This window comes from Lithobates pipiens, unplaced genomic scaffold, assembly GCF_037356315.1.
Source record: "Lithobates pipiens isolate NorthernLeopardFrog02 unplaced genomic scaffold, aLitPip1_a1.2 Scaffold_27, whole genome shotgun sequence".
NCBI classification, from domain to species: Eukaryota; Metazoa; Chordata; class Amphibia; order Anura; family Ranidae; genus Lithobates; species Lithobates pipiens.
Genome location: NW_027507788.1, coordinates 29168482 through 29194795, shown reverse-complemented (window position 1 = coordinate 29194795; position 26314 = coordinate 29168482). Strand labels below are relative to the sequence as shown.

At 45.0% G+C, this 26314-nt stretch overlaps 1 protein-coding gene across 1 annotated transcript in view; it reads right to left on the bottom strand.

The window, feature by feature from the left end:
• Nucleotides 1-822: 822 nt before the first annotated feature.
• LOC143933703 (interferon-inducible GTPase 5-like) overlaps nt 823-26314 on the bottom strand; it is a 26302-nt gene continuing 810 nt past the window's right edge. The window contains exons 2-3 of the mRNA XM_077456692.1: nt 7896-8551; nt 823-5692 (exon numbers count right to left, since the gene is read on the bottom strand). Coding sequence (XP_077312818.1) covers nt 4579-5692; nt 7896-8548 — 1767 coding nt within the window. The 5' untranslated portion in view covers nt 8549-8551 and the 3' untranslated portion in view covers nt 823-4578. The remainder of the gene's footprint in view (nt 5693-7895; nt 8552-26314) is intronic.

Sequence of the window (26314 nt, the reverse complement as noted above, 5' to 3'; positions counted from 1 at the left end):
CCTTCCATTGACACCAATGATGGGGCACAATTCCTTCCATTGACACCAATGATGGGGCACAATTCCTTCCATTGACACCAATGATGGGGCACAATTCCTTCCATTGACACCAATGATGGGGCACAATTCCTTCCATTGACACCAATGATGAGGCACAATTCCTTCCATTGACACCAATGATGAGGCACAATTCCTTCCATTGACACCAATGATGAAGCATAATTCCTTCTATTGAAACCAATGATGGGCCACTTTTCCTCCCACTGGTACCAACAATGGGTCATTATGCCTTCCACTGACACTAACAAAAGGACAGAATTCCTCCAACTTACACCAGCAATAGGGCAGAATTCTTACCATTGACATGGATGGGGCACTATTCCTCCAACTGACATCAACGATTAGGCACTAGTCCTCCCAATGACACCAAATTTAGGGCACTGTTTATTCCCACTGGATGCCAGGACATTTTCTACTCTCCCTGGCCCTAGTCCGGTCCCTCTAAAGTCTGAAGTGTCCTAAACAGGCCTTCTTTAGAAAATTTGGAGACCCCTAATGTATACAAAGCTCAGGATGGCTACAGCCTAGCTGCCAAGACAGAATTCAGACAAAGGACATTCCAATTCATGGCACAATTACATTTTAGGGTTTAGTTGAGGGGAGGGTTTAGCATTAGGGTCAGCCAAGGTTGGGGGTCATGGGATTTAGGGTTCACTTTTTCCAGCCCAGTAATGGCTTACTCGCTTTAAAAATTGCAACATATACAGAGACGCTGCATAACTGTTTTTTCCTCTGGCTTAATGAAAAGAAAGTACAAAATGGTTTCTTGTGGAATTTTCAATTTTAATAGCTTTAACAGTTACACGGCTTGCAAGTTAAATTCACTATAGACATTGCATATATAAATAAATGAACACAATGGATTCTGTAACATAGATTAGTTAGACCAATAAAAAATTACAATGCTGTGTTATTAGGAAGGAAAGGTAAGTTCGTGCTGCTGGAGGGAGTCTGGCAGTTAAGGGCGAAGCTCAGGCTGACGTTAAGTTGACCATAGACATTACAATCTTATTGTACCATCTTATTTAGAGCTACCAATAATTATGTTGTGTGAGCATACCTGGGAACTTTCTGAAATGCCCAAGCTTTCTGGAGAACGGGGAGTTGGTTGGCAGTAATAGCTGAAGCAGGTTATGGTGGGTGGATGGTGAAGAATTAGGGGGATGGTGGTGAAGGAAATGTGTTTGTGTTCCCCCTCTCAGCTGGCATGGAGAATCTCCGGGGGTATATCTCTGAGTGACAGTCCTAAGAAGGGAATGCCCTGCCTTGCTTTCAACAAACCCCAGATTCCATCATAACCCACACTGCCCCCTTCTGACCTATAAGCTTCTGTTATATTAAACTTTTTGACTTGTCCAAGCCAAAGATTTCAGGAGGGTGAGGAGTTGCTTGGCGGCAGTAGCTGATGCAGGTGGGTGGATGAGGAAGAGTGAGAGGGGTGGTGATGAAGGTGGGTGAATGAAAAAGAAGGGGATGCGTTAGTGTTCCCTCTCTGTACTAACTTGGCTGGCATGGGAAATTCTGGGGTATGTCTCTGGGTGACAGTCCTAAGAAAGGAGTGATTGGCCCTGCCTTCACCACATGCCAAATCCCATCATAACCCACACTGCCCCCTTCTGACCTATAAGCTTCTGGTATATTAAACTTTTGGAATTGCCCGAGCCAGAGATTTTGGAAAGGTGGGGAGTTGGTTGGTGGCAGTAACTGATGCAGGTGGGTGGACGAAGAAGAGTGAGGGGGGTGGCTATGAAGGTGGCGGTGAAATTTGGTGAATGAAGAAGGGGATTGGTTTGTGTTCCCTTGCCTTGCCTCCACCAATCCCCAATTCCATCATAATCCCCACCACCCCCTTCTAACCTATAAAATGCCAGAATGTTAAATATCTGCGACAGGCCAGTAAACCACACGAAAAGCCAGCATGTCCGGGATGATATCCGGCAAGTTCCCAGGTACGGTACGTGTGTAAGGACTTGCCTGTTTGCATAATTAATTGATTATATAGGCCCTTACATTAGAACTCTAAAGGAGATTACACAATCCCTGTATAATCAGATTCTAATGGATTGGACAGATTTATTCGTGAATCAATAACACAAGATTATCCACATTTCTGACAAATTTACATTGAAAACAACCTAAAGGTTGGAGCTTAATGAAGAATAGGCAACTGGTGAATCCCCCAGCCTGAGAGACATTGTTGGAGGTGACACAAACCGATGCAAAACCTTGCCGCCAACCAGCAGCCACTCAAAACTGACATTGGTATTTGGAAGTGTTGACTTATAAAAGAAAACTACAGTCAAAACCAAAAATCCCTGCAATGAGTACAGAGAGCACACCCTACCTGATCAGTAGTTTCATACAGGCATTGCTGTAGTGTCCCAATCCACCCCAGTTCCTCCCACTCTCTTTTGCCAGCAAGCTGTTGATCTGAGAACAATTATGATGCAGGAAATGAATTGCCATTTCCCGTACACACTCCCTACAGGCTTTTGGTTGTCTGTGCCCAAAAAAAAAGAAATTATATTATATTATAATATATACACACACACACACATTATATTTATATATATATATACACACACACACACACACGCACACATTATATATATATATATATATATATACACACACACACACACACACACACACACACACACACACACACACACACATACACACACATGTATATATATATGAATTAACCAATAAATATGTTATCAAGTACTAATAATTTTACCAGTTTTGTGCCAACCTTCCTCGTTATTTTATTTCAGATACCGGGAAAGAGGCACATGACTTTAGGTATTTATGGCTTCAAGGGATTATAAAGTCTCGTTTTTTTTCTCTCTCTAAAAATAACAAACATGTCATACTTACCTGCCCTGTGTAATGGTTTTGCACAGAGCAGCTCAGCTCCTCCTCTTCTTGGGTCTCATGTCAGCGCTCCTGGCTCCTCCCTCCTGTTCAGTGCTCCCACAGGAAGCAGCTTGCTATAGGGGCACCCGAGCCGAGTCACAGCTCCCTGTGTCCATTCAAACACGGAGCCCCGGTTCGGCCCTGCCCCCTCTCTACTAATTGGCTAAATTACTTTGTTTGACAGCAATGGGAGCCAATGGCGCTGCTGCTGTGTCTCAGCCAATCAGGAGGAGAGTCCCGGTTGGCCGAGGCACTCGTGGACATCGCTGGATAGGGATGGGGCTCAGGTAAGTATTAGAGGGACTGCTGCACACAGAAGGTTTTTTATCCTAATACAAAGAATGCATTAAGAAAAAAAAGCTTCTGACTTTAAAACCACTTTCATTTAAAGTCCCAAAAACCCCCTCTTTTCATTTACTTTGTATTTATCAGAGTTGTCTGATGAGCATTTGGTAGTGGGGACTACAATGAGTACAAGGAGCTCAAGTTACTGATCTGCAGAACAGAGAGTGGCATCCAGCCATTCAGAAGAATACGGCTCACCGTTAGGGATGAATGGGGCCGTGGTCCCGAGGACCCGACAGGGATACACTCTTTGCAAAGACTATGCAGTGCCAGACAGGACCACTTAATAAATATCACTGGAATAGGGAGGCAGGTAATTATTATAACAGGCGGGGGGCGGGGTTGTCCTTTAATTTTTAGAGTCCATATACACATAAGAGATTAAGAAATGTAATATATATGTGCAGTAATGAATATTTCACTGCTCTGATTCAGAATTCAGAAGTAGCCTGAAAGGTGGAGTTACACTATAAGTACACCCTTTAGAACTCAGAACTTAAACAGATGGTATTAGCAGCAATATTTACTGTATGCATGGGCAATTAAAAAGCACGGTAATGGTAATTGACATTGTAAGCAATGTAAAAATACAATTGCAAAGAAACAGTGATTAGTCTGTTTTAGGTGGAGTGGGACAAGGGTTCAACCTCTACTCAGTGGTATGGCTGTGAGGCAAGGCTGTGTTCTCCTTATATTACTATGGAAAACCCATTTAGTAGGTCAGAAATACAGTATCATGTGTCCTCCATATAAATATACAGTGACACGAGTAGCTTGGCTGAAAAAAAGTAAAAATTTTAGATGTGGTGCGAGGTGAGGAAAAAACCTTGCGCCACTCCACCTAAACCAGAGAAGTATATTTTGGGTGAAGTTGTTCTTTGAAAGGTCGGTCCACGCAAAACTGATATTTCAGTTTTTGGTAAAAGCTTATGGGTTAAACCATATTTTAATATATCTCAGATACTCCAATGATTGGATCTCTGCACATCTGCTGTGGTCATTATTGGGGGTTCCGTTCTCTCTCTGTTGTATTTTGTATTTTTTTTCTTTTGTTTTAAGGGGGAAGTAACAGGAGGAGCTGGAACACAAAAAGGTGGGCAAGAACCCTTACTCCCAAGTGGACAGGAACAAATTATGGCAAGGAGATCTTGCATTTAGTTTCCAAAACACATAGTAAACCAGAGGCCTACAAAGCCCACCAGGCTTCACCTGCGCCTAAAATATCCAGTTTGAGTGGACTTAACCTTTAATAACCTAAGCACGTGACTGTGCTCGGGCAAGTACCCGCTGGGCATCCTCTGACATGGCCTGCAGGCAGCGGGTAAGTACTAAATAACTGGCATGGAAAGCGATTCCTCCGGTAGCCAAAGGACCCAACAATGGGAATCTATGTAAAAACACTCCTGCAACTTCCAACCCAATACCCGTGGAAGAGCCAAGCATTTTCCCAACAAGCTCCCGTGTTACTCCTTTTCCCGTGGGGCTCTGGATCTCTAACATAAGTGTGGGCACTGGAACCCCTGACTTATGGGACAGATTAGCTAATGAGTCGGCATCTAGGCCCAGTTCTTGGCGATAAGTGTCCAGACGTGCAGTGAGTAAGGACAGGTCGCATGCAAGTGCTACCCCAGGGATGGGTACGGTAGCCACCAGGCTGGAGAGCAAGGCTACCTTCCATACTTCTTGGGAAAGCGCCTCCATTTTCTTCTGAATGACTTCTGCAGAGAGGTTTGGGAGTGAAAGCATGAAGGCTCGCAGCTTCTGGCTGGAGAGCTTCTTCTCTAGAAAACTCAAAAAACTATAGAACTCAGGACCTGGAATTTTACTAGGAGACAGGACAAAGACTTCACTATCTTTTGCTCCTTGCTGGCTATCATCTTCACCACAGTCCTGGACAAAAGCACTTTTCTTTCCTTCTTTCTTCAATTCAAGAACTAAAGATTTGTAACTAGAAGAGGCCTCTTGCCACGGTGTAAGGAACAGCAGTGTGAAGTCATAGAGGTTGATGTGCACACTTTCTAGGTATTTCTTCGGCTGGGACTCCAGACTCTCCATCCCAGGGAGGTCCCACAGGCTGGCCTTGGAGTACTTTAGACAGGGATATTCTATGGGGTTTTCTGGGTTTCCACCACGAGCTACTCCATCCTCCCCATCGATCACTCCCCGAAGGGAGTTTAGAATTGAGTGACGAAACTCAGGGTTACCACCCATCATCGCAAGGTCAAATCTAGTGTCCAGCAGAGAATCCAGGCTGCTCTGGATGAATCTGACCATCTCTGAAATCCCACCTCTCTCCAATGCAGACTGCAACTCTGCAATTTCTTCATAGCCAATCACTTCATAGCCTTGTTGGGCAAGACAAAGAGGTCTGAGGGAAAAGGATATTGCTGTAGGTTATCAAAAGCACATTTTTTAAAAGATATATACGACATACTAGAAAAAACAAGACAGTTAAATAAAATACATGTTCTATGGTCAAAGCTCACACTTTCATTTTTTTAAATCTGCATTACAATAGTTGGCCAAAAAAAAAAAAAGTTAAAATGGTACTGCTTAAACGTCCCCAGTATGTTGCTTCCAGGTGCTGGTTGGGCTGAACACAGGCTTGTCAGACTCAATCAGGACTCATAGACACGACTAGTGCTATAAAAATGAACTGATAAATGTAAAAATAACACTGGCAGGGAAGGGGTTAACACTAGGGGGTGAAGGGGTGAAGTGTGTTACCTGGGTGTGTTCTAACTGTAGGGGGAAAGGGCTCACTGGGACATGACTGAGATCACTGTTCCTGATCACTGGGAACAGAAGACTTCTGACATGTTCCCTGTCAGAACGGGGATCCGCTTGTTTACATTGGCAGATCCCCGTTCTGCCTCTGTACTAGGTGATAGCAGGTCGCCGGCGGAACATCATGTCCCCCCGAACCACGGGCACGCTCCTTCAGCGTGCAGCAGGAGCGAGAGCGTGCCTCCCGTAACTGAGCGAGCCGCCGTACAGGTACTGCCATTCACGCAGCATTGCCAACCTGCAGCAGTAAATGTACGTGACCTGGTCGGCAAGTGGTTAAAGAGGAGTTGTGTGCCCCTACCAAAGAATTAAAAGTCAGCAGCTACAAATACTGTAGCTGCTGACTTTTAATATTAGGACACTTACCTGTTCAGGGATCCTGTGATGTCGGCACCCCAGCTGATTTTCCGATCGGCTCTCAGGTGCCATTCGCCGGCATTCTTGGTAAGGGAAACCGGGAGTGAAGCTTTGCGGCTTCACAGCTGGTTCCCTTTTGCATATGTGTGAAGCACGCTGCGCTAACTGGCCCGGCGGCGGAGGAGAGAGGGTCCCAACTTCAGATGAATCTCCCCATGATGAGGTATCCTGGAAGTGCGGATGGGTACCTGTCAAAAACAGGTACCTGCTCCCCCCCAAAAGGTAACATAACACCCCTTTTGGGTGGAGCTCCGCTTTAAGGCTCACCAGCCCTTCTGCCGCACATATGCATTGGTCAGTAGGTAAGAAGTGAACACATGTACAGAAGATCACATAAAATCACAAATTAAAATATAGGCAGTAATAGTAGCCAATCATGCATTGCTAGTAGCCAACTATCCTTTGCCACATGCAATCAGACTGAGAAGACCAAAGTGGGTTGCTGTTCCTTCACTCTCCATTTAGAAGGCTGTGGGCAGGGGGTGGCACCATTGTATTTTTTAGCTCTAAAAGAGAAAGAGGTGTCACCTGCAGTGTCAGCTGCTCAGGGTCTGATTTATAAGGGGGCAAAAGGAGCAATTGCCGCGGGCCCCCCTGACAGAAGGGGCCCCCCTCTATACAAAAATGATATAAAAAAAACATATTAAAAAAAAATTTTAATACTAAAATGAAATAAAAAAAGAAGTTAAAATGTATAATAAAAACGTTTTATTAAATGTATCTTGAGAAGTAATATTTTGCCGGCCATCATCTGTAAAACTCTGGACTGGTATATTGTATCCTTTTTCTAAAAAATTATTTTCGAAGGCTTAGGGCCGGTTCACACTGCGGGCGAAGCGAGGCGACACCGACTTGCCTCGCCGCGACCTGCCGCGACCTCAGCGGCAACTTGCAAATGACTTCTGTATAGAAGTCAATGCAAGTCGCCCCGAGGTCGCCCGAAAGTAGTACAGGAACCTTTTTTCTGAGTCGGAGCGACTCGAGTCGCTCCTCTCAGAATGGTTCCATTGTACAGAACGGGGGCGACTTGTCAGATCGCGGTGAGGCAAGTCGTGTCGCCTCGCATCGCCCTCAGTGTGAACCGGCCCTTAGGCAAACCACATATAGAGCTGCATATGTGTGGGCATGTTTGACCTCAGAATGACAATGTGCCATGCATTTAAAATGTGTGACTGTCACTGAGAATGTAAACCAACTCTGTGTATAAGGGGCCCCCAGAACCTGAAGTGCCCCAGGCCCCCCAAAATCTAAATCTAGCTCTGGCTACATTTTCTGCCTGGGGTATATCAAAAAACTAGCTGGACAGAATTGTAAATCCTTTGGCACTACTGCCATTTCTAAGACCTCCACCCTCCCAGTCTTCTTACCTTCCACATTCTCTTGATGTGCTCTCTACCTCAGCCTTCAGCTTTGGGGTGTCTAGCTTATTTGGCTCAAAGCCAGACACCAAGAACAGCGGTGGAGCCTCTTCCTTGGTCATCTTGCTGAAAGGTTGTATGGTGACCATACGCAACGCAGAAAGCACTTCCACCCGGTTGTACTCCTCCTTCATCCTCCTCTTCAGGGTATGGAGGTTGCAGTCCACTTTAGTGCGTACAAGACAGAGCCGTTTGCCCTGGTTGAAGGCACTGCTAGCCAAGTCAACATGAGCTTGTGAGAACTGACCGTCGGTAACCAGAAGAAGAAGGTCCGCTTCAGAGATCCACTTTTCAGGACAGCCGTCTTCTAGAGGAAGCTCCCAGAGAGTCAATCCCGGGTGGGAAGGATGAAGGTAAAGCAATGGTCCACCAGGCCTAGTAGGATGCAGGAAAGCTGCTCTTGAATGTTGACTGTTCTCAGTGAAGCCCAGAAGGGCCTGTATCAGGACAGTTTTCCCCACACCAGGACCACCTGCAACCGCCACTGAAAAGTCCCAGCAATCTTCAGGAGGAGAGCCATCAGGATCATCAGACTCTTCTCTGGTAGCCACAACTATCTCAACTTCACGTTCCGTAAGACTTAGCTCACTGAAAGTTTCCATAACCTGCAAGAAAAAAAAAATTTTTTGCAAAAAAATACTATTTTGGAATAAAACATAAGAATTTTTTTTCTTAGCCATGTTACTGCAACAAATCTGGATAAATACGTTTTTAGGAACAAGAAGATGTGTTCCACCAACAATATTAGAAAAGGTTTAACCAGTTGAGCTCGAGAAGATTTTACCCCCTTCATGACCAGGCTTTTTTTTTCTATTTAGCACTGCGCTAATTTAACTGGTAATTGCGTGGTCATGCAACACCGTACCCAAACTAAATTTATATATAGTTTTTTTTTTCCACACAAATAGAGCTTTCTTTCTTTTTTTGTGATATAAATAAAAAAAGACAAAAAAACAAAATATATATATGTTTAGTTTCTGCTACAAAACATATACAATTAAAAAAATATCTTCATAAATGTTGGCCAAAATCCCACTATCGGGGGGGGGGGGCCTGGCACTCCCAAACTTTCAGATCTACTACTGGGCGGCCGTTTTGGTCACAATTCGGTGGTGGTTCTCCCAGCCCACACAGAACCCGGCGGTCACCCTGGAGGCAGCCATCCTTGGCTCCTATGCAGCTCTGAGCAACCTACCATTTCGGGGGCTTAGAGCGAGCTCTTCCATGACGGGCTTGATGCGTACCACGGTGAGGGTCTGGCGGGAGGCAAGGAGGAGCTATGGAAAGCCCAATCACATCTCCCCACATATGCCCCTATGGGGCAACCCCATGCTCCCTCACCTGAATAGTATCCCAGACCCTTCTCTGTGGGCGAAAAGAGGAATCGTCACTTTAAAGCACATAGTTCATCAGGGTAGGCTAATGACTTTCCAAGAACTGAGACGTACATATGTGCTTCCAATTTCTTTCCAGTTCAGATATTGGCAACTGAAGCATGCCTTTGGGGCTCAGTTTCCTGCCCCTCTGACTCTGGAATCGGACTCCATTGAACGCCTACTGACTTCCAGGGTGATGGGGAGAACCCTGTCGACCTTATATCTTTACCTAACGGTGGAACATGATACTAGTTTGACCAAAACCCGGGAGAAGTGGAGTTCGGACATTCCGTCCCTAGGGGAGGAGGAATGGGAGGAGTGCCTGACTTCTTACATTCCAACAATGATAGCCGCGAAAGACAGGTTTATACAATTTAAATTCCTGCATAGGGCCTACTTCACCCCGCAGAGGCTGGCACGGATTTACCCCCAAAGAGACCCTAATTGTCAAAGGTGTAAACAGGAGGAGGGCACTTTCTGGCACATGGTCTGGTCATGTCCCAAAATCCAGCCCTACTGGGAGGAAGTGGTTTCTACGCTGAATGCTGTGACCGGGTCGAACCTCCAGGTCGACCCTCAAACCCTACTATTGAGCCATTTGGCAGACGTTGAGGGGGACAGGTACTGTAAACTGTGCCTTACCTTCGCATTGTATTATGCCAGACGCGAGATTCTATTGAAATGGAAACTCGAAGACCCCCCTACCCCTGCCTTGTGGAGGAAATCAGTGAACCTGGTGCTCCCCCTGTATAAGTTGACCTATGAAAGCAGACAATGTCCGGGGAAATTTGATAAAATTTGGTCATCCTGGATAGATGCGTCCGCTGATCTTGGTTCCCCCTCCCCCTAACTTTGAGTTGAGCTGAGACGGTGGTGATCCCCCCCCCCCCCCCGGTTGACCGCCCTGTCCTCTCTCTCCCGACCATTTCCTCCCTGGCCCACCCCCTTCCGCGGGCTCGCGCGGATGTCAGGTACCTGTATGATGGCTGTGAAGTTCCGCTGGGGATGTCCTGTATTTATGATAGAGTAATGGATGCTCCTGTTATCTGTACTGCTGGATTATTGATTTAAGAATGGTTACTGGATGAAGGTGTTTTTTTCTTTTTTCCTTTCTACATCTGTGTACTATTGGATACTGTACTTTGCAATGTAATGCTGATTTGTCTAATAAAATTTTCTGTCAAAAAAAAATGTTGGCCAAAATGTATTCTGCTACATGTATTTGATAAAAAAAAAAAAAAAAAAAGGAAAAGAAATGTAAAACAAAATATAATATATATATATATATATATATATATATATATATATATATATATATATATATATATATATACACACTAGAATTTTTATTTAACACTAGTAATGGCAGTGATCAGTGACTTATAATGGGAACACAAACGGACGCTGGGGGGAAATGACACCACCAGTGACACTAATACTGTGATAATACCAGCCCCCAAAATTTCCACTCACCTGCTCTCAATAGGCGAGTGGAAATAAGCCGAGGGCGAGTGTGGAGGCTGGAGCCGCAGGCGGGGTTGCTGATTCTCCTCCTAGCCTCTGCCCTGCCATTCTCTTAGCAAGGCCTGGCATACAGCGGGAGTCTGCAAAGAACTATATGAGGTGGGGGCGGGGAAGGGGGTTGGGTAGGAGCTGCCAAAGTTTACTTTCCCTATTAACAAGCTGGTGATTAGTTGCTCAGACTGCCTAACAACCAATCACCAGATTGTTTGTAGGAAAAGTTAACTTTGGCAGGTCCCGCTCCCCTGTCCAGTGCCATGGTCGGCTCCAAGTCTCTCTGCATCGTAAATCAGTAAAAGTGTCATTTATTGGTTTTAAAGTTTTTAATGCTATATTTAATATAGCATTAAAATATTTACTTAACAAGACAGTATTGATGTATACAGTGCCTATAGTAGCCAATCACATTTTATTGTTATTTTTATTTTATTTTATCCTTATTTTTATTTTATTTATCACAGTCAGATCGATTAAATATCCTTTATGTTAAAATTGTTATTGTTAATATTTACCTATATACGTACCTTAACCACTTGCTTACTGGGCACTTAAACACCCTTCCTGACCAGACCAATTTTCAGCTTTTGGTGCTCTCACATTTTGAATGGCAATTACTCAGTCATGCAACACTGTACCCAAATGAATTTTGTGTCCTTTTTTTCCCACAAATAGAGCTTTCTTTTGGTGGTATTTGATCACCTCTGGGGTTTTTATTTTTTGCGCTATAAATGAAAAAAGACCGAAAATTTTGAAAAAAAAACGCATATTTCTTTGTTTCTGTGATAAAATTTTGCAAATTATAATTTTTTTTTCATAAATTTTGGCAACAATTTATACTGCTACATATCTTTGGTAAAAATAACCCAAATTAGTGGATATTATTTGGTCTTTGTGAAAGTTAGAGAGTCTACAATCTGTGGTGCGAATCGCACAAAATTGATCACACCTGATGTACTGGTGGCCTATCTCATTTCTTGCGACCCGAACAAGTCAGGAAAGTACAAATACCCCCCAAATGACCCCTTTTTTGAAAGTAGACATTCCAAGGTATTTACTAAGATGCATGGTGAGGTTTTTGATGTTGTCATCTTTTTCCCACAATTCTTTGCAAAATTAAGATTTTTTATTTATTTTTTTTCTCACAAAATTTTCAATGTAATAGGTTATTTCTCTCACATGGCATGTGTATACCACAAATGACACCCCAAAATACGTTCTGCTACTCCTTCTGAGTATTACGATACCAAATGTGTGAGACTTTTACACAGCCTGGCCACATACAGAGGCCCAATATTGAAATAGCACCATCAGGCGTTCTAGGAGCATAAATTACACATTTCATTTCTCAACCACCTATTACAGTTTTGAAGGCCCTGGAGCACCAGAACAATGGAAATGCCCACAAAGTGACCCCATTTTGGAAAGCTAACACCCCAACGTATAATCAATGAGGCATAATGAGTCGTTTGAATGGTTCATTTTTTTTTCAGAAGTTTTGGGAAAATGTGGAAAAAAAATGAAAACGCATTTTTTTTTACGCAAAGTTGTCCATTTATAAGATATTTCCAACACATAGCATGTACATAGCAAAAATGACACCCCAAAATACGTTCTACTACTCCTCTTGAGTATAACGATACCAAATGTGTGAGACTTTTACACAGCCTGACCACATACAGAGGCCCAATATTGAAATAGCACCATCAGGCGTTCTAGGAGCATAAATTACACATCTTATTTCTCAACCACCTATTACAGTTTTGAAGGCCCTGGAGCACCAGGACAATGGAAATGCTCACAAAGTGACCCCACGTGGCACTGACAACACGTGGCACTGACAGATGGCACTGGAGGCAGATGGCACTGGAGGCAGATGGCACTGGAGGCAGATGGGGCTGACAGATGGGGCTGGCAGATGGGACTGGCAGATGGGACTGGGGCTGGCACTGGCAGATGGCACTGGCAGATGGTGCTGGCTATTTGCTCTGGCTAATTGCTCTGGCAAATGGGGCTGGCAGATGGCACTGCGGCTGGCAGATGGCGCTGGCAGGTGGTACTGGCAGGTGTCATTGGGGCTGGCGGCACTGGGGCTGACGGATGGCACTGGCGCTGGCAGGTGGCACTGGCGCTGGCAGGTGGCACTGGCGGCACTGGGGCTGACGGCACTGGGGCTGACGGATGGCACTGGCGCTGGCAGGTGGCACTGGCAGGTGGCACTAGCAAGTGGCACTGGCGGCACTGGTGGTGGCAGGTGGCACTGGCAGGTGGCACTGGCACTGGGGCTGACGGATGGCACTGGCGCTGGCAGGTGGCACTGGCACTGGCAGGTGGCACTGGCAGGTGGCACTGGCGGCACTGACGGCACTGGGGCTGACGGCACTGGGGCTGACGGATGGCACTGGCAGGTGGCACTGGGGCTGACGGCACTGGGGCTGACGGCACTGACGGCACTGGGGCTGACGGACGGCACTGGGGCTGACGGACGGCACTGGGGCCGACGGGCGGCACTGGGGCTGACGGGCGGCACTGGCGCTGGCAGGTGGCACTGGCGGCACTGGGGCTGACGGCACTGGGGCTGACGGCACTGGGGCTGAAGGCAGGCGCTGGCAGGTGGCACTGGCGGCACTGGCACTACTGGCAGATGGCACTGGGCTGACAGATGGCACTGGGCTGACAGATGGCACTGGCACTGGGGCTGACAGATGGCACTGGGGCTGACACAGGCACTGGGGCTGACACTGGCACTGGGGCTGACACTGGCACTGGGGCTGACACATAGATCGCTCTCCCTCCTCACACGCTGTCTCTGTGTGAGGAGGGAGAGACACGGCAATGGGAGATGATCTCATATGTTTACATATGAGATCATCTCCCATTGGCAGCTGCGATCGCGCTGTGAACGGCCGCTTTGATTGGCCGTTCACGGCGATCTGTATTTGCCTGTCTCCGGGAGACACGGCAAATACAATACTTCCGCGATGCGCGCCCCCGGCGGCGCGCATTGCGGAAGTAAACACCAGGCCGTCCAGGGACGGCCAGGCGAAGGAAGCCGCCCGCTCTAAGGCCGTCATTCGGGTATAGGGCGGGCGGGAGGAGGTTAAATTCTGCATAAAACATTTAATGCCGCGTACACACGATCGGAATTACGGCCAGAAAAAGATTGATGAGAGCTTTTCATCGGAAAATGCGACCGTGTGCATGCTCCATCGGATATTAACTGTCCCAAGCCAAAAATTGATAGCATGTTCTCAATTTTCCCGATGGAAAAACTTTCTATCGGTAATTCCGATCGTGTGTATGCAATTCCGATACGCCAAAAATCACGCATGCTCAGATTCAACTACAAGACAGAAGCTATTGGCTACTGGCTATTGAACTTCCTTTTTCTAGTCCCGTCGTACGTGTTGTACGTCACCGCATTATAAACGATTGGAATTTGATGTGACCGTGTGTAGGCAAGACAGCTTGAGCCGAATTTCGTCGGAATTCCGTCGGGAAAACCATCAGAGCTTATTCCGATGAGAATTCCGATCGTGTGTACGCGGTATTACAGTGTAATTTCATTAAATAATTTACGAGGTCATATTTAGGGGCGGGATTAGGGGTGGGGCAACTGGTGGCGAGTAACTCTTAAGGCCTGACTAGTAGCTCAGGACTTGAAACTGTGAGCCCCTTGAGCGTTTGGCTCACAGTTGTGGTATACGGCCCTATTGATCCCAATGGTCGAATGAAATAATGCCGTGGATGTGTATAGTCCTGTCAGGCTGTAATGGTGGGTGGTCGTTGAGGTGGTAAAACCGTGGCTCAGCTCAGCCATAACAGGGACTCAGACAGCAACATATACCTGATAGGTGTTCTAATCCCTTGCCACTCCATCCAACACTATAATAAAATTGCCTTTAGTTTAAGTGCCCGCTATATTTTGATAGATAAATTGGCTCCTTGGATTTGTTCACAAGGCAATACATTTTATTTTCCAGGAACCAGGTAACATCTGCTTCCAGCGACGGCTGGAATGAAACAAGTCAACCTACATAATCGTGACTGATGGGTGAAAGCCATAGCATGGAATTTAATTAAAAGTAGCAATCCTCAACTGCAAAACTTCTCTTCTCGTCTTCTCGTGGGATTTGTCCATCTCCGTCTTACACCAGCTACTTCATGACTGGTGGAGCTCAACAGGTTCCGAATTCTCAGAGGGTTTGGCTCATAGTCTGTTCAGTCTATAAACAGGAAAAGCCTGTATATTATATATTATTCCATCCAGAGTTGGACAAATCCCAGGAGCCTAGTAAGCAATGCTCATCAAAAATGAATGCCATAACCTCCTCACTCTTCTGAACCTTACCTATTGTTATCTAAGGTCCTGGTTCATTACAACCACCTGCTGGGTAATCATCTGGACTGAATCATGGTTCCCGTATTCTACAATCATTTTTCCACCTCTGGGGAATTTCTATCCAGGGGAGCAGTTACATTTTTTTTTCATTTTTCGACAGAGCAGGAAAAGGTTAGAGCTCCAGCCAGACATATACCGATCAGCTATAACATTATTGAATAACATTGATTATCTACTGTAGTTACAATGGCATCTGGACATGGATAGTATATATTAGGAAGCTAGTAAACGTGTTGTCCCTCAAGTTGGGGGCTGTGTAGCCACAGACTGGTTAGTGTGCCCATGCTGACCCGTGTACACAGCCAAAAGTGCCTACATTGGGTATGTGAGCATCAGAACTGGGCCGCAGAGCAATGGAAGAAGGTGGTCTGTTCTCATCAATCATATTTTGTGGATGGCCGGGTGCATGTGCGTCACTTACCAAGGGGAGAGATGTCACCAGGATGCAGAATGGGAAGAAGACAAGCCGGAGAGGATGTACACCCTACCTAAACATTGTTGGTGACCAAGTACATCTCTTCATGAAAACGGTATTCCATGATGTGGCCTGTTTCAGCAGGATAATGTGCCCTGCCGCACTGCAAGAATGGTTTGCATAACACAACAATGAGTTTGGGGTGTTGACTTGGCCTCCACATTCTCCAGATCTCAGTCCAATCAAGCCTCTGTGGGATGTGCTGGAAAAACAAGTCCGGTTCATGGAGGCCACAGTTTGTTGTGTATGGAGCCGCATAGCTGCAGAGTGGTCAGGGTCAGGGCCGTCTTTAGGGCAGGGCAAAAGGGTCAGGGCCCTGTCATTGTTGTGGGGCCCAAAGCAGCTGCCTCATATTTGCCAACTATCCCAGTTTACATTCCCTTGAAGTTTTAGTACTGTGCTGCTGCTAATGCTGCCCAGCTCTGTCCTATTTTTATGTACAGATGACTCACCTGCAGACCTGTGTTTACCTATAAATACTGGCATTCATATGTAAATAGCAGTCGCATGCATATGTAAATAGCTGAGGCCAACGGCATTGCTATGTATATAAAGGCAGCATTCATAGGTATATCATGCCCCCCTGCAGTGAGGAGAAGATGTGCTGTAACCTATTGCAACCAGTGAGCAGTATTACTGTACAGTAATCTTTAGCAGCCAATCAACAAGCAGAAATGTGCTGTAACCTCTAGCAACTAATCAGTGAGCCTTAAGGAGTGCTGTAACCTCTAGCAACCAGCCAGTAAGCAGTAATAATATGCTGTAACCTCTGGCAACCAATCGCAATCGCTGCCTGATCTGATACAGTAAACTGATTTTAAGTCTTGCTGCTATTTATTGTATGTCTCAGAGAAGGTGGAGAGCGAAATTGCATGGGGGGAGGCCCTAAGAAAATCTTTGCCCAGGGTCCAATCAATATTAAAGGCGGCCCTGGTCAGGGTGCCCATGCTGACCCGTGTCCACAGCCAAAAGTGTCTACAATGGGCCCGTGAGAATCAGAACTGGACAACGGAGCAATGGAGGAAGGTGGCTTGGTCTGATGAATTACATTTTTTTTTGAGGAACACAACAACGTGAAGTGTTGACTTGGTAACTAAATTCTCAAGATCTCAATTCAATCGATCATCTGTGAGATGTGGTGGAAAAACAAGTCTGATCCATAGAGGCCCCACCTCACAACTTACAGGACTTAAAGGATCTGCTACTGACGACTTGGTGACAGATACCATAGCATACCTTCAGAGGTCTAGTGGAGTTCATGCCTCAATGGGTCAGGGCTATTTTTGTGGCAAAAGGGGCTCCTCCCCAGCCACACTCCCCTCTGATGCGTTTCGTCCAGTGTCAGGGGACGTGGCTGGAGAGGAGCCGAGGCTGAGGTTGTTCATTACTATCCTTTGAGACTGGCAGAAAAGGGGGAACTACTCGATATTAGATGGGAAATAATAATGTTATGTATGATCGGTGTATACTTCCATTGGTCATCCTTAGGTCTAATACACTTGGGCAGGTTTGGCCTATCAGTGCCAAATCCTGGTGTTTTTGGGCGCACGGGAGGCACAGGTGCTGCATCCAGCTCAAATATATGACAGGCTATGTGGGAGCTGGATGGGGCACCATGTGGTATGTGCATTCAGGGCCATGTTCAAGGTCGTATCCCCCCAAACACTGGAATTTGGCTTTCATGCCATACATTGTACATCTCTGATCACATATGGGGTAGGGCGTTGCACCTATGTCGGATCAGGCTCCCAAAACATGGGATTTGGTGGGGACAAGCGAAAACTGCCTGTGTGCCTTATTGGGGGGGTCGAGTTGGTGGGAACTCTCTCCAATGGGGGCCAAAAGTGCATTGAATCCAGTGAACGTCTTAAAACCATAAACCTCTACAAGGACGGGTGCTATGGTGAGCCACTGATGGATGGCACTGTCAAAGGAGTCCAACAAACAAACAGTGAAATGTCATCAGAACGCCACGCAGAATACATAACAAGCTTTTCCTTTATTTATTGTCGCAGACCAAACGGTGATGTTTCGGTCTACCGAGGACCCCTTGCTGTCACTACTGCCGGAGGAAAGGGTCCTCAGTGGCCCCGAAATGTCGCAAAATGTCCCGATTTGTATTCTATATGGCGTTCCGATGACATTTCACTGTTTGATTCTCTGCAATAGGGGCACAGACAAAAAATAAATAAAAACACACAAATTTTGATTTTTAGTAGAGTGATGATGTGTTAGGAATTCTAATATTTTAAATGTTGTCTATGCCTTCTTGTCCTAGTCACTACCTCCCCGAACAGAAAAACAAAACTGGAAGATATTTTCTTCCCCAATTGATCCAATGCCCAAATAAAGTTGGCTGGAAACGTGCGAATGACAGCGGTGCTAGCCATTGATCCGTCCCGAGTACAAATCTGACAGCCGCCATAACTATGTTTTATATACATTGTAACTATGTAACTATATTTGTACACATTGTACCTATATAACTATGTTTGTATACATTGTGTGTACAGCATTGAGCTCCGTCAGCAAAAAACGACTGATTCTCACTGACGGCCACCCATATGAATATAGCTGCACCCTCTTCTACAAGCAATGTAAGACTGCGGCACTCCTGACAGCCCAAACTCAAAAGGATAGTAAGGAACGGCCTCAGCCTTGTTTTCTCCCCAGCCATGCCCACTGACGCATTTCACCCAGCATCGGGGGGGCGTGGCTTGGAAGGATCCAAGACTGAGGTTGTTCATTACTATCCTTTTGAGTTTGGGCTGTCAGGGGTGCGGCTCTCTTACATTGCTTATACATGCTACTTCTGGATGAGTACAAGAGATGCCAGCACCATAGGCGTACGCATGGGGTGTGCCTGGGCACACCCTAATTACCCCCGTGGGCATTAGCATTATTCGTTATCCCCCCGAAGACGTCATTGGACAAAATGTGTTGGGGCGGAGCCTTTGGCAGCGACGTCCTCACGTACGGCCGCAGATTCAAGCAGCGTGCGAGTCTTGTGTCCTATCCTTAACGCCATACTTGTCTACACTATTGGAAGTGCATAAACATTTAATAAATGATTTGTATGCCTGGTAATGCACTATAGTGTGCTTAATTTCTTGCATATCAAAATACCTGTCAACGTGGTTGCATCTGATCGAGTGGTGAGCAGCCATTAAACAGGGGCACTTAATGTCCAATGTGCATTAACCCTCGAGGCTCAGTCTGGCAGAGGTACTGGATGTCATTTGGATGCGAATAAGCATATAGAGCCCTTTTCCTATGTAAATACTCTGGCACGTGTCTATATTATTATTTAAGGTACTTATATAGCGCCAGCGCTTTACATATACTTTGTACATTCACGTCCGTCGCTACCCTCAAGGAGCTTACAATCTAAGGTCCCCAACTCACATTCATATACTGTACTGGGGCCACTTTAGACAAAAGCCAATTAACCTAACAGCGTGTCTTTGGAGTGTGGAAGGAAAGCGGACTACCCGGAGGAAACCCACACAGGCACAGGGAGAACATGTGACATTTTCACTTAGGGGTGTACTCGCTTTTGTTGCCAGCGGTTTAGACATTAATGGCTGTGTGTTGCGTTATTTTGAGGGGACAGCAAATTTACACTGCTATACAAGCTGTAAACGCACTACTTTACATTGTAAACAAGCGTCATTTCTTCAGTGTTGTCACATGAAAAGATAAAATAAAATATTTACAAAAATGTGAGGGGTGTACTCACTTTTTTGAGATACTGTATATATACAGTGCCTTGAAAAAGTATTCATACCCATTGAAATTTCCCACATTTTGTCATGTTACAACCAAAAATGTAAATGTCTTTTATTGGGATTTTATGTGATAGACCAACACAAAGTGGCACATAATTGTGAAGTGGAAGGAAAAATGATAAATGGTTTTCAACATTTTGTATAAATAAATATGTGAAAAGTGTGGCGTGCATTTGTATGGCGCCCCCCTGAGTCAATACTTTGCATTGCATCTTTCATTGCAATTACAGCTGCAAGTCTTTTTGGGGATGTCTCTACCAGCTTTGCACATCTAGAGAGGGACATTTTTGCCCGTTCTTCTTTGCAAAATAGCTCAAGTTCTGTCAGATTGGATGGAGAGCGTCTGTGAACAGGAATTTTCAAGTCTTGCCACAGATTCTCTATTGGATTTAGGTCTGGACTTTGACTGGGCCATTCTAATACATGAATATATGGAAAGAACCGGCACGCTGGAATCCAGACATGTTTCGGTGAAGAGCTGTGAACAAGACTCTTTGCCGAAACATGTTAGCAGTTAGTTTGTACTTGGTGATTATCCAATAAAGAATTTATATGGATTCCAGAATGCGGGTTCTTTCCATAGATCTATATTCCGAGTGTGTGACTAGTGGGAGGTTGTCTGAACCTGACACCTGGAGTGAAGGTACAAGTAACCAACACGCATATTTGGAGGTTTTCACAGTTAGAGCGGTGCTACCCTGTGTGTACATTCTAACACATAAATATGCTTTAATCTAAACCATTCCATTGTAGCTCTGGCTGTATGTTTAGGGTTGTTGTCCTGCTGGAAGGTGAACCTCCATCCCAGTCTCAAGTCTTTTGCAGACTCCGATGGGTTTTCTTCTAAAATTGTCCTGCATTTGGCTCCATCCATCTTCCCATCAACTCTGACAAGCTTTCTTGTCCCTGCTGAAGAAAAGCATCCCCACAACATGATGCTGCCACCACCATGTTTCACAGTGGGGATGGTGTATTCAGGGTGATGTGCAGTGTTAGTTTTCCGCCACACATAGAGTTTTGCTTTTAGGCCAAAAAGTTAAATTTTGGTCTCATCTGACCAGAGCACCTTCTTCCACATATTTGCTGTGTCCCCCACATGGCTTCTTGTAAACTGCAAACAGGACTTCTTATGGCTTTCTTTCAACAATGTCTTTCTTCTTGTCACTCTTCCATAAAGGGCAGATTTGTGGAGAGCACAACTAATAGTTGTCCTGTGGACAGATTCTCCCACCTGAGCTGTGGATCTCTGCAGCTCCTCCAGAGTTACCATGGACCTCTTGGCTGCTTCCCTGATTAATGCTCTCCTTCCCCGGCCTGTCAGGTTAGGTGGACGGCCATGTCTTGGTAGGTTTGCAGTTGTGCCATTCTCTTTCAATTTTCGGATGATGGATTGAACAGTGCTCTGTGAGATGTTCATAGCTTGGGATATTTTTTATTTTTTTTTATAACCTAACCCTGCTTTCAACTACTACACAACTTTATCCTTGACCTGTCTGGTGTGTTCCTTGGCCTTCATGATGCTGTTTGTTCACTAATGTTCTCTAACAAACCTCTGAGGGCTTCACGGTAAAGCTGCATTTATACAGAGAATAAATTACACACAGTTGGACTCTATTTACTAAAAAGGAGACTTCTGAAGGCAATTGGTTCCCCTAGATTTTAGTAAGGGGTATCAGAAAAGGGGGCTGAATACAAATTTACTACACACTTTTCACAAGAAAAAAAGACTTGTGGCTGTAATTGCAGACAAAGGAGGTTCTACAAAGTACTGATATACAAATGCACACCACAATTTTCACATATTTATTTGTACAAAATGTTGAAAACCATTCATCATTTTCCTTTCACTTCACAATTATGTCCCACTTTGTGTTGGTCTATACCAGTGATTCTCAACCAGGGTTCCTCCAGAGATTGCTAGGGGTTCCTTCAGCATTGGGCAATTTCTGCCTCTCAGATATGTTCCCACTGTCATCATTGATCTTTTTAGCTATCTGTAAGGAGGTAATTCTTCCCAATGACCACAAGTGTAAGGACAATTCTTCCCACTGACCATCACACTAATGTATCATGAGTTGTAGATTTCTAATTTTTAGCCAGGGTTCCCTGAGACCGGAGAACTATTTCAAGGGTTCCTCCATGTTGGAAAGGTTGAGAAAGGCTGATCTATACCATAAAATCCCAATAAAATAAATTTTCGTCTTTGGTTGTAACATGATAAAATGTGGAAAATGTCAAGGGGTGTGAATACTTTTTCAAGGCACTGTATATATACAGTATCTCACAAAAGTGAGTACACCCCTCACATTTTTTAAAATATTTTATTCTATCTTTTCATGTGACAACACTGAAGAAATGACACTTTGCTACAATGTGAAGTAGTGAGTGTACAGCTTGTATAACAGCGTAAATTTTCTGTCCCCTCAAAAAAACTCAACACACAGCCATTAATGTCTAAACCGCCGGCAACAAAAGTGAGTACACCCCTAAATGAAAATGATTGGGCCCAATTTTCCCTCCCCGGTGTCATGTGACTCATTCGTGTTACAAGGTCTCAGGTTTGAATGGGAAGCAGGTGTGTTAAATTTGGTGTTATCGCTCTCACTCTCTCATACTGGTCACTAGAAGTTTAACATGGCACCACATGACAAAGAACTCTATGAGGATCTGAAAAAAAAAGAACTCTTGCTCTACATAAAGATGGCCTAGACTATAAGAAGATTGGCAAGACCCTAAAACTGAAAAGCAGCACAGTGGCCAAGACCACACAGCGGTTTAACAAGACTCAGAACAGGCCTCGTCATGGTTGGCCAAAGAAGTTGAGTGCACGTGCTCAGTGTCATATCCAGAGGTTGTCTTTGGGAAATAGATGTATGAGTGCTGCCAGCATTGATGTACAGTTTTAAGGGGTGGGGGGGGGTCAGCCTGTCAGTGCTCAGACCATAAGCCACACACTGCAACAAATTGGTCTGCAAGGCTGTCCTCTCAGAAGGAAGCCTCTTCTAAAGATGATGCACAAGAAAGCCTGTAAACAGTTTGCTAAAGAAAAGCAGACTAAGGACATGGATTACAGTAACCATGTCCTGCTGTCTGATGAGACCAAGATAAACTTATTTGGTTCAGATGGTGACAAGCGTGTGTGGCAAGAACCAGGAGAGGAGTACAAAGACAAGTGTGTCTTGTCTACAGTCAAGCATGGTGGTGGGAGTGTCATGGTCTGGGGCCTCATGAGTGCTGCCGGCACTGGGAAGCTACAGATCATTGAGGGAACTATGAATGCCAACATGTACTGTGACATACTGAAGCAGAGCATGATTCCAACATGATAACGACCCCAAACACACCTCCAAGAAAACCACTGCCTTGCTAAAGAAGCTGAGGGTAAAGGTGATGGACTGGCCAAGCATGTCTCCAAACCTAAACCCTATTGAGCATCTGTGGGGCATCCTTTGTGGAGGAGTGCAAAGTCTCTAACATCCTCCAGCTCTGTGATGTCATCATGGAGGAGGGGAAGAGGACTCCAGTGGAAACCTGTGAAGCTCTGGTGACCTCCATACCCAAGAGGGTTAAGGCAGTGCTGGAAAATAATGGTGGCCACACAAAATATTGACACTTTGGGCCCAATTTGGACATTTTCACTTAGGGGTGTACTGACTTTTGTTGCCAGCGGTTTAGACATTAATGGCTGCGTGTTGAGTTATTTTGAGGGGACAGAAAATCTACACTGTTATACAAGCTGTACACTCACTACTTTACATTGGATTGAGGGGTCTAGTCACTTTTGTGAGATATAGATATAGATATATATATATATATACACACACACACACACACACACACACACACACACACACACACACACACACACACTATATAACAAAAAGTATTGGGGCGGCTGCACACAAGGATTAGGAGTGTGTCTATAGGAATGTTGGCCATTCTTCCAGAAGCACATTTGTCAGGTCAGGCACTGATGTTGGATGAGAAGTCCTGGCCCGCAGTCACCGCTTTAATTCACCCCAAAGAGATTCTATCGGGTTGAGGTCGGGACTTTGTGCAGGCCAAAAAAGTTCCTCCATCCCATCCATGTCTTTGGGACCTTGGTTTTTGCACTGGTCCACATTATTTAGTGGAGGGGGGATTATGATGGAGGGTTGTTTCTTAGGGCTTGGCCCTTAGTTCCAGTGAAGGGAACTCTTAAGGCGTGAGCATGTAAAGACATTTTGGACCATTTCATGCTGCCAACTTTGTGGGAACAGTTTGGGGATGGCCCCTTCCAGTTCCAACATGACTGCACACCAGTGCACAAAGCAAGGTCCATAAAGACACAGATGAGCGCGTTTTGGGGAGGAACTTGACTGGCTTGACCTCAACCAATAGAACACCTTTGGGATGAATTACAGCGGAGACTGTGAGCCAGGCCTTCTCGTCCTACATCAGTGCCTGAGCTCATAAATGCGCTTCTGGAAGAATGATCAAACATCCCCATAGACACGCTACTAAAATTTGTGGACAGCCTTCCCAGAAGAGTTGAAGCTGTTACAGTTTCAAAGGGTGGGCCAACTCAATATTGAACGCAATAGACTAACACTGGGATACTGTGAAAGTGATGCTATAATTTTTTTTTCTAGGGTCCCCCAGCGGCGCTCCTGGCTCCTCCCTGCATCGTGAGACCCGCATTCCCTGGGGGGCACGCATGCGGACACACTCCTGAGTCCTGCTGCTGCGTCCATTGACACAGAGAGCAGGACTTGGCCCCGCCCCCCGTGTCACTGGATTGCACGGAGTCCAGACCTCAGCCCGAGTTGAAGCTGTTATAGCTGCAAAGGGTGGGCCAACTCAATATTGAACCCTACGGACTAAGATCGGGATGCCATTAAAGTTCATGTGCCTGTGAAGGCAGGTGTCCCAATACTTTTGGTAATATAGCATATATCAGAGTATCAAGCATAGATATGAGATTATAGGGTCACCGGAGGAAATGAAGATATGTAATCAGAATACAAGGAGATTATTACAGGCCGGGTACAGGATCACATCAGATTATTGAGTATAGGTAGAAGAGTAAAGCATGCCGAGGAGGAAAACTACATATACAGTATAATATAACACTAATCATAGTCCAGGAGATGGTTACAGGATGAGTGCAGATTACAGCAAATATATCAGATTATGGGATACATGGAAGGAAAAAGGACATATATAATATTGGAGTACAGGGGATTATTACAGGCGGGTGCACAATTATATGGAATAATGCAGATTATGGGATGCAGAGGAGGAAAGGGACATCTATCAGAGTACAGGGGATTATTAGATGCTGGGTGCGGGGTTATAAGAAATATAATATATTATGGGATGCGGAGGAGGCGAGGGATCATATATCAGAGTACAGGGGATTATTAGATGCTGGGTTATAAGAAATAGAATATATTATGGGATGCGAAGGAGGCGAGGGATCATATATCAGACTACAGGGGATTATTAGATGCTGGGTTATAAGTAATATATTATGGGATGCGGAGGAGGTAAGGGACATACATCAGAGTACAGGGGATTATTAGATGCTGGGTGCGGGGTTATAAGAAATATAATATATTTTGGGATGCGGAGGAGGCGAGGGATCATATATTATAGTACAGGGGATTATTAGATGCTGGGTTATAAGTAATATATTATGGGAGGTGGAGGAGGCGAGGGACATACATCAGAGTACAGGGGATTATCAGATGCTGGGTTATAAGAAATAGAATATATTATGGGATGCAGAGGAGGCGAGGGATCATATATCAGAGTACAGGGGATTATTAGATGCTGGGTTATAAGAAATAGAATATATTATGGGATGAGGAAGAGGCAAGGGACATCTATCAGAGTACAGGGGATTATTACAGGCGGGTGCACAGTTATATGGAATAACATAGATTATGGGATGCAGAGGAGGAAAGGGACATATATTAGAGTACAGGGGATTATTAGATGCTGGGTTATAAGAAATAGAATATATTATGGGATGCAGGGATCATATATCAGAGTACAGGGGATTATTAGATGCTGGGTGCGGGGTTATAAGAAATATAATATATTATGGGATGCGGAGGAGACGAGAGATCATATATCAGAGTACAGGGGATTATTAGATGCTCGGTTATAAGTAATATGTTATGGGATGCGGAGGAGGTAAGGAACATACATCAGAGTACAGGGGATTATCAGATGCTGGGTTACAAGAAATAAAATATATTATGGGATGCAGAGGAGGCAAGGGACATACATCAGAGTACAGGGGATTATTAGATGCTGGGTGCGGGGTTATAAGAAATATAATATATTATGGGATGCAGAGCAGGTGAGGGATCATATATCAGACTACAGGGGATTATTAGATGCTGGGTTATAAAAATATAATATATTATGGGATGCGGAAGAGACAAGGGACATCTATCAGAGTACAGGGGATTATTACAGGCGGGTGCACAATTGTATGGAATAATACAGATTATGGGATGCGGAGGAGGAAAGGGGCATATATCAGAGTACAAGGGATTATTAGATGCTGGGTTATAAGAAATTGAATATATTATGGGATGCGGAGGAGGCGAGGGACATACATCAGAGTACCGCCGATTATTAGATGCTGGGTTATAAGAAATAGAATATATTATGGGATGCGGAGGAGGCGAGGGACATACATCAAAGTACAGGGGATTATAAGTAATATATTATGGGATGCGGAGGAGGTAAGGGACATATATCAGAGTACAGTGGATTATTACAAGCAGGTGCACAGTTACATGAATGGTGGGGGA